The sequence below is a fragment of the Camponotus floridanus genome, unplaced genomic scaffold (assembly GCF_003227725.1).
Source record: "Camponotus floridanus strain SB8 unplaced genomic scaffold, Cflo_v7.5 scaffold43, whole genome shotgun sequence".
Taxonomy (NCBI): Eukaryota; Metazoa; Arthropoda; class Insecta; order Hymenoptera; family Formicidae; genus Camponotus; species Camponotus floridanus.
The window spans coordinates 1,828,482-1,844,901 of NW_020229581.1; the positions used below are offsets into that span (position 1 = coordinate 1,828,482).

The window sequence follows — 16,420 nt, forward strand, 5'->3', positions numbered from 1 at the left end:
TTGTCGGAACGCACTCTTTTATTTACGAAGCCAGACACCTTTGCGCACGTATGCTCCCGCGGATGCTCCTATAAAGTTCATAAATATGTAGAGTTACATCGCGATAAGTTCGCAATATATATTTTTCGCATCTCTGCTGCTTTACTTATTCATATATGAGCGGAAAAAGAGGTCGAAGCGCGCGTTCCCGCGTCACAATCGAAGGAGAGATCAGCCCGCGCCCTCGTCAAATGTGATATCGTCGAAGCGCGATAGGTGAATTTCGGTTTTGTGCTTGCAGATCTCGGGTCGCCGTATGTCCACGAGCGACAGTGGGGTGGAAATGTCCGTTTCCCCTCACGCGAGAAGTTTACCGACGCCTCACGTGGTTGGTTCTTACCCGATGCAACAAACTCCGAGACACCCTGCAGTCTATCCCGACGACGATCCGAATTTATACCGAGGCGAACTCGATGGCCTGATGAGACAACATCCGCAGAATTATCAGAGGCAACGGTCGACCTATCAAGTAAGGAGACCGATAATTTCCAGTCGATTCATGCTGAGAAAATTACGAGAGTCGAGAAATAATATAAATAATATAAAAATAATATAAATATATAATCATCAGTAAAATAGAGAGAACAATTTATCGTATATATCCATCTGGTGTAAAAGAAATTTAAATCTCCTTACATACATAAAAATGTTACGCAATACAATTTAATTTAATTAAGGGTTGTGTTAAGTATATTAATTGTTTCTTGTTTCATAAAGTTTTATAACATTTTTTTTTATTAATTATACAGACGATTGTTTTAACAAAATCTCAGTTTGGAATATTGTAACTCATCGGTTATTTTACGCAATGCAGGATCAGGGTGCGGATCTCGGGATGACTTATGGCCAGACACCGATGGAGACTGGTTCCATTCGTACCACGGTACATCCCTCTCAGCAGCATTCGATGCATCAAACACAGGGCGGACGTTCCGCGCAATCTGCGTCAACGGTGGGCGTCCAGCAACAAAGAAGTTTCAGTAGCAGCGAAGAGGAACGAAGCACACCGGAGTGCGCCAGTGACGAGCCGGACGAGTCGGAGAAAGGTAAGTGAATCCTCCAACTTGACATTTATTTCTCTAGTCTGTACAATGCTCGATATCAATCGAGTAAATTTATATTATACGCGCAATATAAGAGAAAAAAATTAACAGGATATTTTATTCAATATCATTTTTGCGGAATAAATTTGATTTAGCATGTTTAAAAGAAATTAACTCTCTCTAGAAAGAGTCGAACAATTCTTTAAAAAAATGTGCTCTTAAGGTATACTTATGATTTCATGTAAAATTTAAATAATTTTAGTTTAAAGGTGGAAACATTTTTTTAATTTAAAAAAATTGTTTAATTTAATAATTAATCAAAATTTAATTTAATTTTTTAATTGTGATGTATAATATGATAATATCACACATTCATATAAACTGCATCTTTTATGTCGGATCTTTCTTTTTGCCCATTTGCTATATTAACTTTTTGATTAGTTGGTGTAAAATTTATATATCTATCGTAATAATTTATTGCCGCGTAAAATTTATGACACATCTTGTAAAATATGCTATCAGTAGAACTTAAAATGGCCTAATCGCCTGCCAAATTTATTCCATAAGTGTGTAATGAAAACATTAGGGGGAGCTGAGAATTGGTAGGGTCTACTCTCTGCCCTTGAAAGTCGATGCACGAGGAAAGTTCAATATTTCCGTGTCAATGGGTATTTGGTTTACAATGAACGCGCGAGAACAACTCATGCCATTTGCAGGAGGAAAATGTAATCGATCAATCCAATGCTCATGTTTAATCACAATAACGCGTGCGCAACTATAAAATATCAATCAATTACACACATTGCATTAAGTGTGATTTGATGCAATTACATTGGTTTCTAGTATTTATATAGATGTAAAACAGTTACAATTACATTTATATAATTCTTTATAGACAATTTTTATTTATAAACTTTATGTTAAAATAAAAAAAGGATATTTTACGGACATGTGTAATAAAATACGCAAGATTACGCGCAAGATTGATGAAGGAAAAGAGAGAGATTCGTTCTATTTTAATTGATTGTCAAAAAATTTATAAATCACGCGCGCGTCCTCGATAATATTTTGCCGCCGCGTTTGTTTTTGTGTAACGTCACGTCTAGTTCGAAAAATCGGTCGAAGGTGAGAGAACGGTGTGCATGTATGCGATTCACAGTTGATTAAACGCGGGATCGGCGAACTGTGAACCGACTCATCCAGGTGTCGTGTGTAACTCTCGCAAAGTACAAGAATAACTTGTATTCTTTCCCTCCTTCTCTCTCTCTCTCTCTCTTTCTCCGCCGCGTGTTGTGTACCACTTTTTTCACGATGAAGGTCGGACACGTCGAGTTTCTGCGTCGATCGCACGGGATAAACATTAAAAAATTCCGTCGCGTTTCGAATTTCCTGTCCGACGCTTTGGGTCGTCGAATTAATAATCGCCATAACGCGAAGATTGATGACTGAATGCGTGCATTAAAATTTCCATGAAAAAAATACGCGCTACAAAATTCCCCTCAGCAAGCATCGCGTTTAAACAAGACGCTTGTAGCTCCTACATCAAGTGATGCTGTGCACTTCGTAAACGCGAAATCGAGATGAGAAGAGGGGGAGAGAGAGAGAGAGATCGCGATGAATAGGTACGGTTGCATTTAATAATTTTTGCGAGAATGCATTGTAACGCATGTGAAATGCCACGTTACGTAACTTGATGCGCACATATCGATTTTATAATGGCCAACGCGCTCGTGGTGTGTTTCTCCAGTTTTCTAACGATCCTTGCCAGCGTCTAATATCGACTGGATTTGACACGCGTGATCATCGATCGCGGGAAAAATGGGGAAAGGAGAGACGAGAAGAAGTTGGCGAGGAGGAAGAGCGAGAGGAAGGGGATGTCCGAGCGAGGGTTATTCGTGCCACGTTCGTTAAATCCATGATCGGAACTCCACGATTGCGTATCGCGCGTCCGCGTATCGCCGCCAGTATCCTGCGGGAATTCTCAGGTTCTGTCCTCCCGGTCTCGCCGTTGCATTGATCCTTGGCACCCCCCCCCCCGACCCTCTTTCTCCCTTTCCGCTCATCCTTCGCCTTCCATCCGTCCCTCTCTATCTCTCTCTTTCGTTTACCGCGGTCTTCCTATATTTCCACCCCTCTTCTTCCTTCTTGTTGCCTCCCGCTCGCGACGCCCACACGCTGCGCGTGACGTCACGCGGCCAACACGTGGGCGAAATTCAAACATCTGCTCTCTTCTTCATTTCGAGATAGTCTTCGACCCCTATCCAAGTCAGGACTGGGCGGTCAGAAAAATGCGACCGGCTCAAAGATTCAAAGTTACTCTCTCTTTTGGGCAATCTATCGAATAATCATCTTGGGAATCATTTTTTTCTTCCGGACGCGTGAATTTACTAGTGCACTTTGACTCTTTGCACTTCGTTGACTCGATCTCTCTGGTCTCTCTTTTATTTCCGAAAAATAATACTCTGTTATTTTGTTTTCGAGATATATATACTCTCGTATATTGTACTACATTTTTATCCTTTGGCAATGAATGAAAGGGCTGGTAAATTTAATGTTTCTCCAGCGTCGCTTTTCACGTTAATTCAACTGTAACTCTAAACAACAGTAACAACGCGTATGTTTATTTTTTTCGAGAAATAAAAAAAATGTTTTCAACGAAATGGGGTTATGAAATGTCATCGGGAGCACAATGAAGATCACGTGAACCTACACCCGGTGGTGCGCCACCCTTCCATGCGGCTCGTTACTTATGAACGGAGGTTGAAAACTTTGACATTTTCCCTCTCTCCTGGGAACGATGAAAGGATTGCGTATCGTGTACGATCACGCTTTTCGAGTCTACCGACTAGGGCACCGACGCGTGTTATGTATTTTCTCGCATACATTTACAGGGTTTCGAGAATTTTCCTGGCTAATTCGTCGATTATTTTCACAATTATGATCATCCCCTGATAAATGAGAGAAATATCCGAGGTATCTCGAGTTAAAATCTTGCTTCTATTTTCAACTTTAATTTTTTCACGCTTATAAATTCTGGAAAATTTCATTAAATTTAATTATAGAAATTAGACTACCCTATTTTAAATAAACAGTAAATAAACAGTTTTTTTCCACTTGAAAGTTTAAAAAAGGGACTTTCGACAGAACTATAAATTAAATAGTTTAACGAAAGGATGATGCTTAAAATTAATGCTGGATTAAAAATTAAAATAAAAAATAAGAAAAAAATTTCGATTCGGGCAGTTGGTTATATTAACATCTGCAATGTTTTCACCAACACCGTTGAGGTTTTTTGCGTATTTACGGCATAATTTAGATTGAACCTTCTAGGACGGGGCGAGGAGGGGAGTTAGGCAGTCTCATATAAATTTAATCCAAAGACATTGCAATTTGACGGTCGGACGAGCAGGGCTTTGGTGCTGTATTCATTTTTTACCATGGAGTTCTTGCTTTCTTCTCATAAATCTGGTGCCGCACGTGCATCGAAATTAGCTTTGGTGTTTTACGTAGGAACCAAAGCGCGTATCTGTATCGCGAAGAAAATAGATGCTGGGACAGTAGGAGGGAAAATTCATTTAATTTTCTACTGTAATAATTTTGGTACGCTGTGTAAAATATGTCGAATGCACGATAAGCGCATACTTTTTTATCTTAATTAATTTATAGGATGGATGAACGTTTGTCTCTCCAATCCTTGACATCAATTTCTCAAAAATGTTCCATGGATACCAATTTCTTTCAAGCTTTCGCTGCTTGCTAATAATTGAAAATAAATAAAATTGGCTCAATGAGAAATCTCTGAGAAAAGGCAACGATTTACGTTTAGTTATTGACATATTTAAATTCAAACGATTTACGTAGTTATTGACATATTTAAATTCAAAAATATGTGGGCAGCTCTATGCGCCTACCGTATATCCGGTGATGCAAATAGTAAAATCAACCCTTGTTAGACTTTACAGAGTAGCAGCTTTAATCCCACTCTCTATGCTCTCTTCTCCTTCATATATTTATTCCTCCATATTTATTCCCGCGTCGGAGGGCTTTATAACTGTTTATCTATGTCGCTATTTCCACTTGATTACTGTATTGGTGCGCGATAGCCTGGGATAAACACGGAGGCCAGAATCAAGCGTCGCCACTCTGAAGACTATGTTGGTATACGTATCAAAGACACGCATCGTGCCATCTTGTGTGACGCACGGCCTTTGCCTGTGCTCTTCAATAAAAATGCTAATAATAGCGATAATGCAGATCCATATATACGCGACAGAGTTCTTCATTCGTTTCGTATTTTTTCTTTTCTATATATCTCTTTTATATCAAGCTGGAGACTTTGCAAAAAAAGTTTAGATAACCATATAAAATATCTTTATTATTATGAAGATTTTATTCGAACGAAAAAAAATCGCGAGAGACGCAAAATGATGCAATGGAAAAACGTGCATTGGATGATCGATCGCGCATTTTTCAAGCTGCGAGATCAGTGATCGATTTCGATGTAATCTTAATTTAATTGATCATTTGTCCCTTTTCAGTTTTGATTCTAAAGAATCGGATTTAGTTAAATTAAAAGTATTGAAAAGCGTACAAGAGATAAGACAAGGTGCACATAACTGAACGTATTTTGTTAAGAAGCCTGACGAGCAGAGATGATTATTGCGACAAAATCATAAGTTAAGGGCCGAATCACAATGAATAATCGTGATAAATGTGTGAGAATCGTTTTAAATGAACGCGAGAGAAGCGACGGCCTAGTCTGACGGTTGTTGTTGCTCCCATTCGTAGATGCACAATACAATTAGAGAATAGAGATTTAGTTTGCGTGTGTATGTAGCAACTCAAGAAAGAGAGAGAGAGAGAGAGAGAGAGGGAGAGAAAGGGAGGGAGAGAGAGTTATGTGTGTTTATATATTATATTCAGGCAATTGCTTCTTTTTGATACCTGGAGAACCTGGGTTGTGTCAAAAACAAGGCACGTGTCTCCGGAATGGACACAGAAAGAGAAGGGGAAAATATTTATACAGGATAAATTAATTGTCAGAGGAGAGAGATGTTTGCTGTACAGTTGATGCAGTTGTCGGTAATCTACTTGGCTTAGCAGTTTCCTCTCGGCAATTTTTTTTTCCCCGCCGTGTATACGTTACATCTTTCAGCTCCGGAATTGATATTAGGGGAAGATTCTTTTTTTTTTTCTCTCGCGCCGTTTATCGGCAAGCGAATCCAGATTAAATAATCCGCTCCTGACATTCGACTGATAGTGTGTAATTCGACACGACGGATAATAAACGCTTGTAAAACCGCCGCAATATCTAGAAAAAAAAAAAACCCCCTCTTTCGCTTATCGATCACGCTATCTCGAGTGAGATAGCGAGCGGAGGAGGTACTCGGCATTTCGAGTTTGCTCAATTTCGTTATCGCGGTAATGAGCCTCCGTAGGCGCGGTTTTATCCAACGCTTCCGAACTTCCGGGGAGCTTAGCGAGACATTTTTTTTCGCGCGAAATGGGAGCATAAACGAGATACCAACGACGACGGTGACGACGACGCGAAAGTGGGCGTAAGGTTGGCGCCGGGAATGGGGCGGTAAAATCTCAGAGTGATTTATACAGCGGTGAGTCGCGGTGTCATCTAACTTTTAAATTAAGATTCTTTGCACTTTTCTTCCCCCCCCCCCCCTTTCCCGCCGGTCTTCTTTCCCGCGCGCGCGTTATTTGCCGTAACGACATCTGCTCGCGTTCACCCCTCTGCATTCACCAGCCGCGTGAGCGTCATCGGGTACCTGCGAATGCATGACCCTCTCTCTCTCTCTGTCTCTCTCTTTCTTTTTCTCTCTTTCTCTCTATTTTGCCTACTTTACGAACGCGCGATTTAAACGTCCGGCTCCCATCGCTCCGAGTTCCTTCCGTTTTACGAGAACGGACGTCGGTTACCTCATAAGATCCCGATGTAAAGGGAGGCTTTCCAGATTTTCTTCATCCCGTGGACAAATTCCCGAGTCAAAATTTTTCTTTCTGTTCTCAGTTTTCAATCCAGTATCTACCTTGATACCTCAAATACAGTCAGATCAGCAGTGTTTTGTACCTGTATAATTTGTAGTTTTGTTAAAAGGTTCTCTTTTGAATCTCTGACAATGAATGGGGACCTTCGTCTATTGGGGTATAAAATGGGAGAGCTCAATTTTTATACAAATTAAACTCTTTTATCGAAATCCTCTAGACTCTATGAACGTGAGAAAATTGGGATTGAAAATTGGAGCAAAATTTTGACTCGGATTTCGCACTCGGAGTACGCAATGGCGGAAATCGAGTCTCTTGGATGCAACCGAGTGTATTAATGTAATATTATTCGCGGTTAAATCGGTTCCATTGTTAAATCGCGCCTTCGATCGTCAATGGAGCAACTCTCTCCAGCAGCGTAACTATTGCTTTTATTGTCTCTCGTTATGCCGTAATATCGAGAGATCGCGCATTTCGACTTACGGATATCAAATGCACACTATCGCGCGGAACATGGATATATAAGTGTCATTGAATGATATAAGGATGTTCTCTCTTGGCGATCGTATAGCCAATTTGTTAGTTTTACGAGCTACATGAATCTTTATCGCGCTACGTATGTACTTGTATATTATACAGGACGTTAAAAACTATCAGATGTGTTCTTTTAAGAGCAGATTCTCCGGCCAATCTGAAGATGATGTTTTTTTCTTAGAAAAAAATATTGAAACATTAATAATTTTTTAGTTATAAAAGTGATTGAAAAAGAAAAGCTTTTCGCAAATTAAACTTTGTAAAGTTAAAGTATCAAAAAAGGATCAAAATTGCATTTTTAAATTAATTTCTGCTGGAATTTATTTGGTAGAATTTTTTTAATTTGAAGCTTAGTTACACAAAGTTATAAAAAATTAGAAATTTGCGAAAAATGATAATCTTCCTTCACATTTTTTAAAGAATTATCTCTAAATGGAACAGAGGATCTACTATTATTAAAAGAACATCTGTTTTGTGAGACAGCCTGTATATGGCGCATTTGAGATTTTCTCCACTCAATATAATCCTTACAATTCCCTCGATCTAAAAATATTCTTTTGCATATACGATTTCCGCTTATGATCGCTGACATTTAATGTACGATCAATAAAGATTTAATTGTGCGTTTCTTTCAGTGAAAGAATTAACAACAGATCACAACTCTTGCGCAACATCATCTGACGTCAAAGAATCATTTGCATTTGCGGTTTTCGCCGCGCGATTGTACAAAATATATCATTCACTGTTAAAATTCAAAGCTTTCTTATTTTATTTCGCGCGATATTTACAATTCACCGATGTCCAACGATTCTCAACTTGTCGCAGTGTTCTTTTAATTTTTCAATCTCTTTGCGTTAATTAAACACCGAGCACGAAATTGCGCGTAGATATTTCTGTGTTCCTCCAATTGCATATCGTACTGTGGTATTACATTATATAGCATCAATCCATCTTCCTGATGTAGGTGAATGAGAGACGTCGCAGCGCATTATCTCGCGATTAGCGATAAGTCAACAGTGTGTTGTGTGATGTATATAGTTAAAGGGAGATCGGCTTTTAGGGCAAAAGCCGCCGCAGCTAGTGATGACTTCCAGGGGCTCGCGGGAGAAGGTGGCAGACAGAATGAAATTCTGTGAGCGGCAATTCTCCGCGGTACTTAATAATTTTATTACGTAAAAATATCAAGCAAACATCATCTTTCGCTATATATATATACTATATAAATATATAAATATATATATATATATATATATATATATAATTGTATGTATACTTATATAAACATATATAATACGTATATCTGTGCGTATGCGTGTGCATGTGTGTGTACGTATCTCTGCCGAACGGTCGCGCAGCTGTTGAGTAACAGAATTTATTTTTTTTTCTTTTTATTTATTATTATTATTAAAAATTACATGCGTATACATTTTTTTTAAATTTCGCCTAATTTAATTTCAAATAAAGATTGATCGGGAAAACGTACCGTCCGCGCGCTTAATTGCGCGCTTAATTGTTTTGTCGAGAATTTTTTTTATATTATCCCTCGCGCGTATATTTTTGCGAAACTCTCCGTCCGTTTTTTGCGGCCTCGGGGCACACCCACGTGATGTTATAATGTGAGAATAATGCGAGTACGTGCCAAAGTAAATTTTTCTACGGAGAAAATGCAATCTTGCCTGCTTGCGCGCGCGTAGCTCGCGAAATAAGCTCGCGTATCGCGTGACGCGACCGATCGGCACAGAATTGTAATAGATTTTATTTGTTCTACTTTGGACGGCTATGAATCGTGCACACAGGTATATTTTTATCCACTCTACACCTCAAAAAAATACGTACACGTACAACTCTCACAAATATTGCGCCTCTCGAAATATCTTCTACTCGCTCGCTACATATTTCAATATCTGCATAGACTGTGGATACCCGTTATTGAGGGGTAATAACGGCTGTGATAGTAATATTATGTTCTTTATCAAATTTGGGAATTATGTTACATTTTATTTTTCTCTCGTGTTTTAAAAAGTGCTATTGGCATTTGTACGATAAAGATCTACATTTGTGCTACATTTTTAAAATAAAATTAGGATAATAATATGTTTTACGTGTTCTAAAAATGTATCGTTTTTTTAGATAATCACTCATGAAACTGAAAAAGCAAGAATTTTGAAAGTTTCAAATAATTATATAGAAATATATTTTAAAAATACATATTTTTCTGGTAATGTACGAGTCGTAAAAATTTATATTCTTTTCCTTTCTCTATTTTTATAAATTTTAAATTTTAATAAAATTTCCCAAACTCACTTTTTGATCCCAATTTCCTGAATAATTGTAAGAGCATCGATGATTATTTAATGGCGCATGCGAGATGTAATCGTACAGAGGCTAAAAATAAATCTGTATCTTTCTGTTTGTATTATAATTTTTCGTGTTTCTACATCTCTGTCCAATTTTGTGTAATACACGAATAAGAATCTCTATGTCTACCACTTAAATCCTGCTGTTCCAAGGAAACCTGTTTCAACGCAGAATCTTAGATGGACAAATTGTAACTTATCGTTATGCACGTAATACGCGCACACATGTACACACACAATCACACGACCCCTCTGCATATTTTTACGCATAGTCGTCTCTCGCCAGTCGTGTACGCAAATTCAGAAGTCGTATTGCGATTCTACTTAATGCTTCCAGAAATCGTCTACCGCACATTTATCGCGGGCAAGCTTGCACCGCCTTATTCCATTTTTGTTAGGTATATCGCTACATACACAAAACGCACACACACGAAGCTGATGCGCGAATCAGAAAGAGAGAGAGAGAAAAAGAGAGAAAGAGAGGAGCAGGTGAACGAGAGGCATCGCAAGAATGTGCGTCCATGATTCGAGAAATAAGAACCGAAACAATATATCGAGACACGATAGACCTGTCCTCGATCATCCCGAAAGACGGTAAAATTAAAAAAAAAAGCGTATACGCCGAGAAAGAAGGCCGAGAGAATAAGCTTCTCGGAGATGACGAGACTTTTGTAGTAAAATTAAGGGGATTGTCAAAAAAAAAAAGAGAGAAAGAGAGAGAGAGAAAACGAAAAAACGTTTTGGATCTACTGTAGGGAAGGGGTACTACCACCACGCGGGAGGTCCAAAATCGATGTCCAGTGGTGGGCGTAGGCACAACGGATCCCACAATGGGCACCATGGGTCGGGCGCGGGCACGGCCGTCGAGCATAACGGCCACCATCCACCGCGAGAGCCGCGAAAGGAAGAGAACACTCTGGTCAGACGGAGCTTCCGAAGATGCGGCGACGAGTGGCGCTCCGACAGTAGGAGGTGCGTTTTTTTTTTTTTCACAGGAGATCGCGTGCGAGGCCGCTTTTTCTTTTCTCGCTTCCTCACTGATTTTACAAACGCGTGTCGGGGTCCCGGAAATGGTGCGGCGAATATTTATTGATTTATTCACGACGGGATCGCGCGTCGCCGAAATCTCCGATTGCACAAGTTTGAGCATCTCTCAGGTAGCCATTTCTCGATCTGCAACACGAAAACAATGTCTCTGTTTTTTGTCAAGTTTATGCGAGAAAATGTTACAATAGAAATAATAATTTTCTGTTTAAACCTGAGGGACTATGATAAATGTCGTAGTTGAATTTACAGATATATTGCTACTTGTCCTGTCAAAATTACGATGCAATTTATCGCTTTGCGAGAATCTGTTGAATTAGATGAATATAAATTAGATGAATATGACGAACTTTTATTAATGGAGTTTTTAAAATTGAAAAGTTTTTTATATCGTTTATGATATCGCGTTAATATTATCAAGTGATATTTTTGTTTTTTGCTTCTTTATGAAAAATATTTAAAATTAAAATTGTATCCAAATTTAAGTTGCAATTATATATATAATGTGAAGCATATAAGGTTCTGACAATATTCATAAACGTTATTAATTAAATTAATTGAAATAAAATATGAAATCGATATAAATATGATCTATCCGTATCGTATTCTAAGTCCATCTCAGCGATTTATTTCTTGCAAAATTTCTCTATATTCTAAAAGAATCTGAATGTGAAGAATGTGAATCTTCATTGCACGTGTATACAATAATGATTAAAAATGAAAGTTTGATAAGTTGATTTTCAGTAAAACTTTTTACGTCATTAAAATATTTCATTAAAATATAAATTGAATATTCTAATTCAATATTTATAATTATCTCTTCTATCTTTGATTCAATGTAATATACAATAATTTAGAACACATATATAGAATGCTTTTATTATTTTTGACGACAATTTTGTGATGATGAAAGATTAGCTCCAGTTGAATTCATATTTAAATGCGAAAATAACTTTTTGACCAACGAATTCGAAAAAATATCAAACAAAAAGATAAAGCGTAGAGCAATATATATTATGTTCGCAAAATAGACATGATTGTTATCGAAATTTTTTTATTGGAATGACATCGCACGCTTCGTGTGAAAATTTTGTAACAAATTAAGGTAAATCAAGAAACAAACTTTTACAATTGGAGATTTTCCTCTCGTTACACCCTATTAATGTTCTATTATAAACCAAACATTCGGAAAACAAGAGGTAGATATTTGAATCGCACACTTCGAGCTCAAACACTCGGACCGAAATTTGCGAATCACGGCGCGGGACTAATATACACGATAAATAAAATGCAACCCTCGCACATGAACCACCTATCCGTGTCTCTCTGTGTATATGGCGTGTCTATTAGGTTCACGGAGAGGAGGGGGAAAAAGACAGTGCGTTTTGATGGTGGGACCAATGTCGGCGGCCCTCAGGAGGAGGAATGGTCTTGGGAGGCCGATCGGCAGGGTAGCCAAGACAGCGCGACCAAAGACTCCGGGATAGACACTTCTAGCACGTTCACGAGCAGTGAAGACAGCAACAGGGGCGATCTGCCCAAGGTACGGGGCCGGGTTACGAGCGAGTAACGTCAACCGGCTCGTAAGAACGCTAGAGAAAACGCTTCTCGAGTTTGTAGCGAGTAGATCGCGGTCGATGGTGGTGTAGAAGGCAGGGGCCTACGATAGACGGAGTCTAAGAATAGATCGCCGGTACTTTTCGCCGGAGATCGAGTAAAAGGGGTTTTCCAACGGTACTTTTTTTGTTGCATCGATCGAGAGACCGCACGATACAGATGATATATATACTTTTTATCACGCGCTCACGCTACTTTTATAGGCGCTAATCGCGCCGGATACGTCAAAGCGGAATAATAACGTCGTCCAAAGTGGAATACGGTTACTTTCTTTCCAGCTCCTCGCTTTGATAGCGTTAGCAAAGAGGCATTGGAGGGATGGCTTATTGATTGATTGCAATTAGCGTGCAGCACGTGTAATTAGTTATTACTTTCGGATTACAATGTGTGCCAGGAGAGGCGAAGTTTCAGGGAGGGAAAGTTTATGCTGAATTGATTGCCAAGATACTGATTTGATGTGCGATTCAGAGAGGTGTAATACGTCGTAATTATCAAGTTACTGAACATTTGACTTTTTTTTTCTTTTCTTTCCTCCACTTGGTGCGGACAGGAGAGAACCTCTTTTGCTCGATTAATCCTAAACTTCGTGCTTAAAGGCTTGTGTGCTTGTGTTCGTTTTGATCTCGAGGTTTATTTGTATAACTTATTTGTATCACATCGGCTTTTTTTATATTTGACATATGTATATATATAAAAAAAAATTTGAGCTCATCTGAATCCCTGAAACTGAACTCACGGAATATCTTGATTATTGATTTTCGATTCTTAAATGATCGATATGACACACAAATAATTATTTATTATCGTTCCTAACGAGATCTTTTAATGGAATTTTGTGAAAGAAAAAGAACAGGATTATTTTACTACTCACAATACTCCGTGAATTCATAAGTTTTAAGTAGAGAGAAAATCGTCTTTTGAACTACAACTCTTTTGCGTCAGACTTTTTTTCGATCCATTCCATTGTGCCTCTTTCCGACTGAAATCTACTGTAATTTTCAAGAGTTTTGCAACGTAGATTTAATAGACGACGACAAGATTTATGTACTTTTAAACAATGAATATCATTTCTGACATTCATTTCTCTTCTACGCCACTTTCAAGTTAAAATACATTATCTAGTTGAATTTAATTTGCAACTAAAAAAAATATATACATATAATTGCAGATAATCGATTCGATATTAGAGGTCTGAATTCTTCTGCAAACAATTAGAATAGCATTTCGTTTCATATGTAATCTATTTTGCCAATTTTATTTAAATTTAATCTGTGATTGCACAATTTCGCGAAAACGGAGGATATTATACGCAAAAGAATGAATAGATTTCTTAAATAATAAAAATAAGCGATAAAAAGAAGCAATTACGGCTTGATTGCAGGTTATCGTTCCTATTCTTCGGTTGAAAATACCAGTTAAAGTGATTCGAGCACTATCTATGTGAATCGAATCAAATTATATAATTGACTGCAAATACTTTTATATGAGAACAAAGATTATTTGATTTAATGTTTATTTCTATCGGACAATTTATAGCTACTGATCAATATTCCCAATTGTGTCTTCCAACTATATTAATTGTAATGATATATAAGATTTATTTCCAATTAAGAGACGAATAAATAGAAATGTGCTGCAAGTAAATCACCTAAAGAATATCTCACCTAATTTTTTTTATCAAGAATATCACACAGATTTACGTGTTAAGTGATTGCAAAAAAAAAAAACAGAAACGATCGAGAATCTGACAGATGCCGTGATTTGCGTAAAGTTTATGAACAATGTTGCGTACACCGTTCATAATATCCGAAGGAAAATGATAGACGTGCGGGTCGCGTTCCAATTATACGAAGCAAATAATCAGAATTAAATTCGCCGAGAGTAAACGATCGGGTAATTTATTTAGCGACGACTTACCTACTATCTCTCTAAATGACTCTGATCGCGGTCAATCTTTCTCGCTCTTATTTCCCAAAACGAGTCACGTTGCTCTGCGTTGCTGGCTTTCATTCTCGCGGACTAGAGTGGAAATCGCTCCCGCGAAGGTATAAAAAGTAGCGGGGAAATTAAATATCAATCGTATTCGCGTATTTCTGCCGACGAGCCAATCGGAGCAGAAGACTTGGCGACGCGGGAAATTAATTCACGCAATCGATCGACAATCATCTCGGCAGACGCGGATCTATTTACCTTGTTGTCATCTCCTTTCAGCTTGATAAAACTGAAAAATTTGACTCGAAGCGGACTATCGCGCCGATCCAAAATGATCCAATTAAGGAGCCGGCGAATATTACCAGGCTCTTGAAACAAAAGCGTATCTGTTTCATAATTAATCGAATTGGAACGCGGCCAAAGGGTATAACAACACGGACGAGACTTGACGACCTCGTTAGTTGTCATCTCGATCTGAGCAAAGGATTTTTTTTTAAATATCTCTTCTCTCAATTGTTACGATTCCGAGCGGTTAACTGTTGTACCAATGTATTGCAAAAGATTTGTATTTAATCGTTTAAGCGAAGAATAGCGTAATTGCCGTTCTGACATTCGATCCTGCCGGTTCTACGATTTCAATATGTCTGGTGGAATTCCGACCTTTTGCAATTTGTATCATTAATACAAATACGAGCGAAAGGATCGTTTTATTGAAACGATACTAGTAATTTCAAACTTATTTCACACATTTTACTGGCGTAAAAGCAGAAATGGATTATAAAAATATAAATCTGTAAAAACATTTGTGCGGTTTTTTTTTTATTATGGCCAGTTTTGTGGATCGATTCTCCTAATTTATCATAATAACGTCCAAGCAGGATTAATGCGACTATTATTGCTATTAAACACGTTATAATAAAGAAAAAAAAGAACGCTCCGGATGGAAGTTTGAGTTAAAATTCTGTTTTACAAGACCTCGAGCTTGTAAATCGCGTGTATCGATGATAGAGCAGCTCTATTCGATAGGATAGAAACCGAGGCGACCCCTCTCCCTAAAGTAGATCCACCTTGTGTGACGTATCGTTCTCAGGTAGATACATCACGCGCTCAGGATTTTTACCCAGTATTACGCATATCCGACGACCACGCAGTGTTACTTGCATGCCTGTGTGTACACTTTTTTCTGCATTTTTGCCTTCAAAGGTATTCGGCGACTGAATGTTCCGCTTGCCAATACGGAATGTCTTATACAAGATTTGCTAGTTTCACGCATGTATCGCATGTGGTAGTGTGTGACTACTAATTTTCGTTCTTATATATGCTACATATTACAACAGCATGTATTGCTTGCCACGCTAATTATTCTCTACAGTCTAATTATTATAAAATTTCTCGTCGAATTATGTAGATGGTCTTTTTCGTTGAGAGAGTACGTGAAAAAGACATGTATTTTTATTTTCCAAGAGAGATAAAAAGAGCAGCTCATCTCGAATAATTAAAATTTCTATTCTCATTATTATAATATATTATAATTTATTGAATGATATTATATTATATTATTATTTTTTATGGATTATATTAATATTATTAAATCTTTCACACAAGTTGCCTAAGCGTATTCTCTCAAAAATCTTTCATTGACTCGAAAAACGATACAGCCTTCTTTATGCTCAAATTTTTTTGATAATGCGTGAAAAAAAATGTGTTATTGCAAAACGCAATGTGCGTATGTATGTGTATGTAATGAATATTGAATGCAAATAGTTGCAATGCATTTTTCAGTAGGATTAAGTTAATGTGTGTAGTATTTATTTTTTATTTTAGTTGTTTTAATAGATCATTATAATGTGGAAATAC

General features: G+C 37.8%; 1 protein-coding gene across 13 annotated transcripts in view; it reads left to right on the plus strand.

The window, feature by feature from the left end:
- The window catches only part of LOC105251653 (regulating synaptic membrane exocytosis protein 2), a 70,494-nt gene that overhangs the window by 20,611 nt on the left and 33,463 nt on the right, over positions 1-16,420 (plus strand). For 9 of the 13 annotated variants that reach the window (XR_003123252.1, XM_025411764.1, XM_025411766.1 and 6 more), the window contains exons 4-7: positions 281-508; positions 854-1,085; positions 10,726-10,942; positions 12,365-12,557. Coding sequence is in view for 12 of the 13 variants with exons in the window: in XM_025411764.1 (XP_025267549.1) it covers positions 281-508; positions 854-1,085; positions 10,726-10,942; positions 12,365-12,557 (870 nt within the window). In the remaining variant the exon portion in view is untranslated. Of the gene's footprint in view, positions 1-280; positions 509-853; positions 1,086-8,673; positions 8,766-10,725; positions 10,943-12,364; positions 12,558-16,420 lie in introns of all 13 variants that reach the window. The other 4 variants (XM_025411773.1, XM_020027638.2, XM_020027641.2 and 1 more) reach the window with 2 other exon arrangements.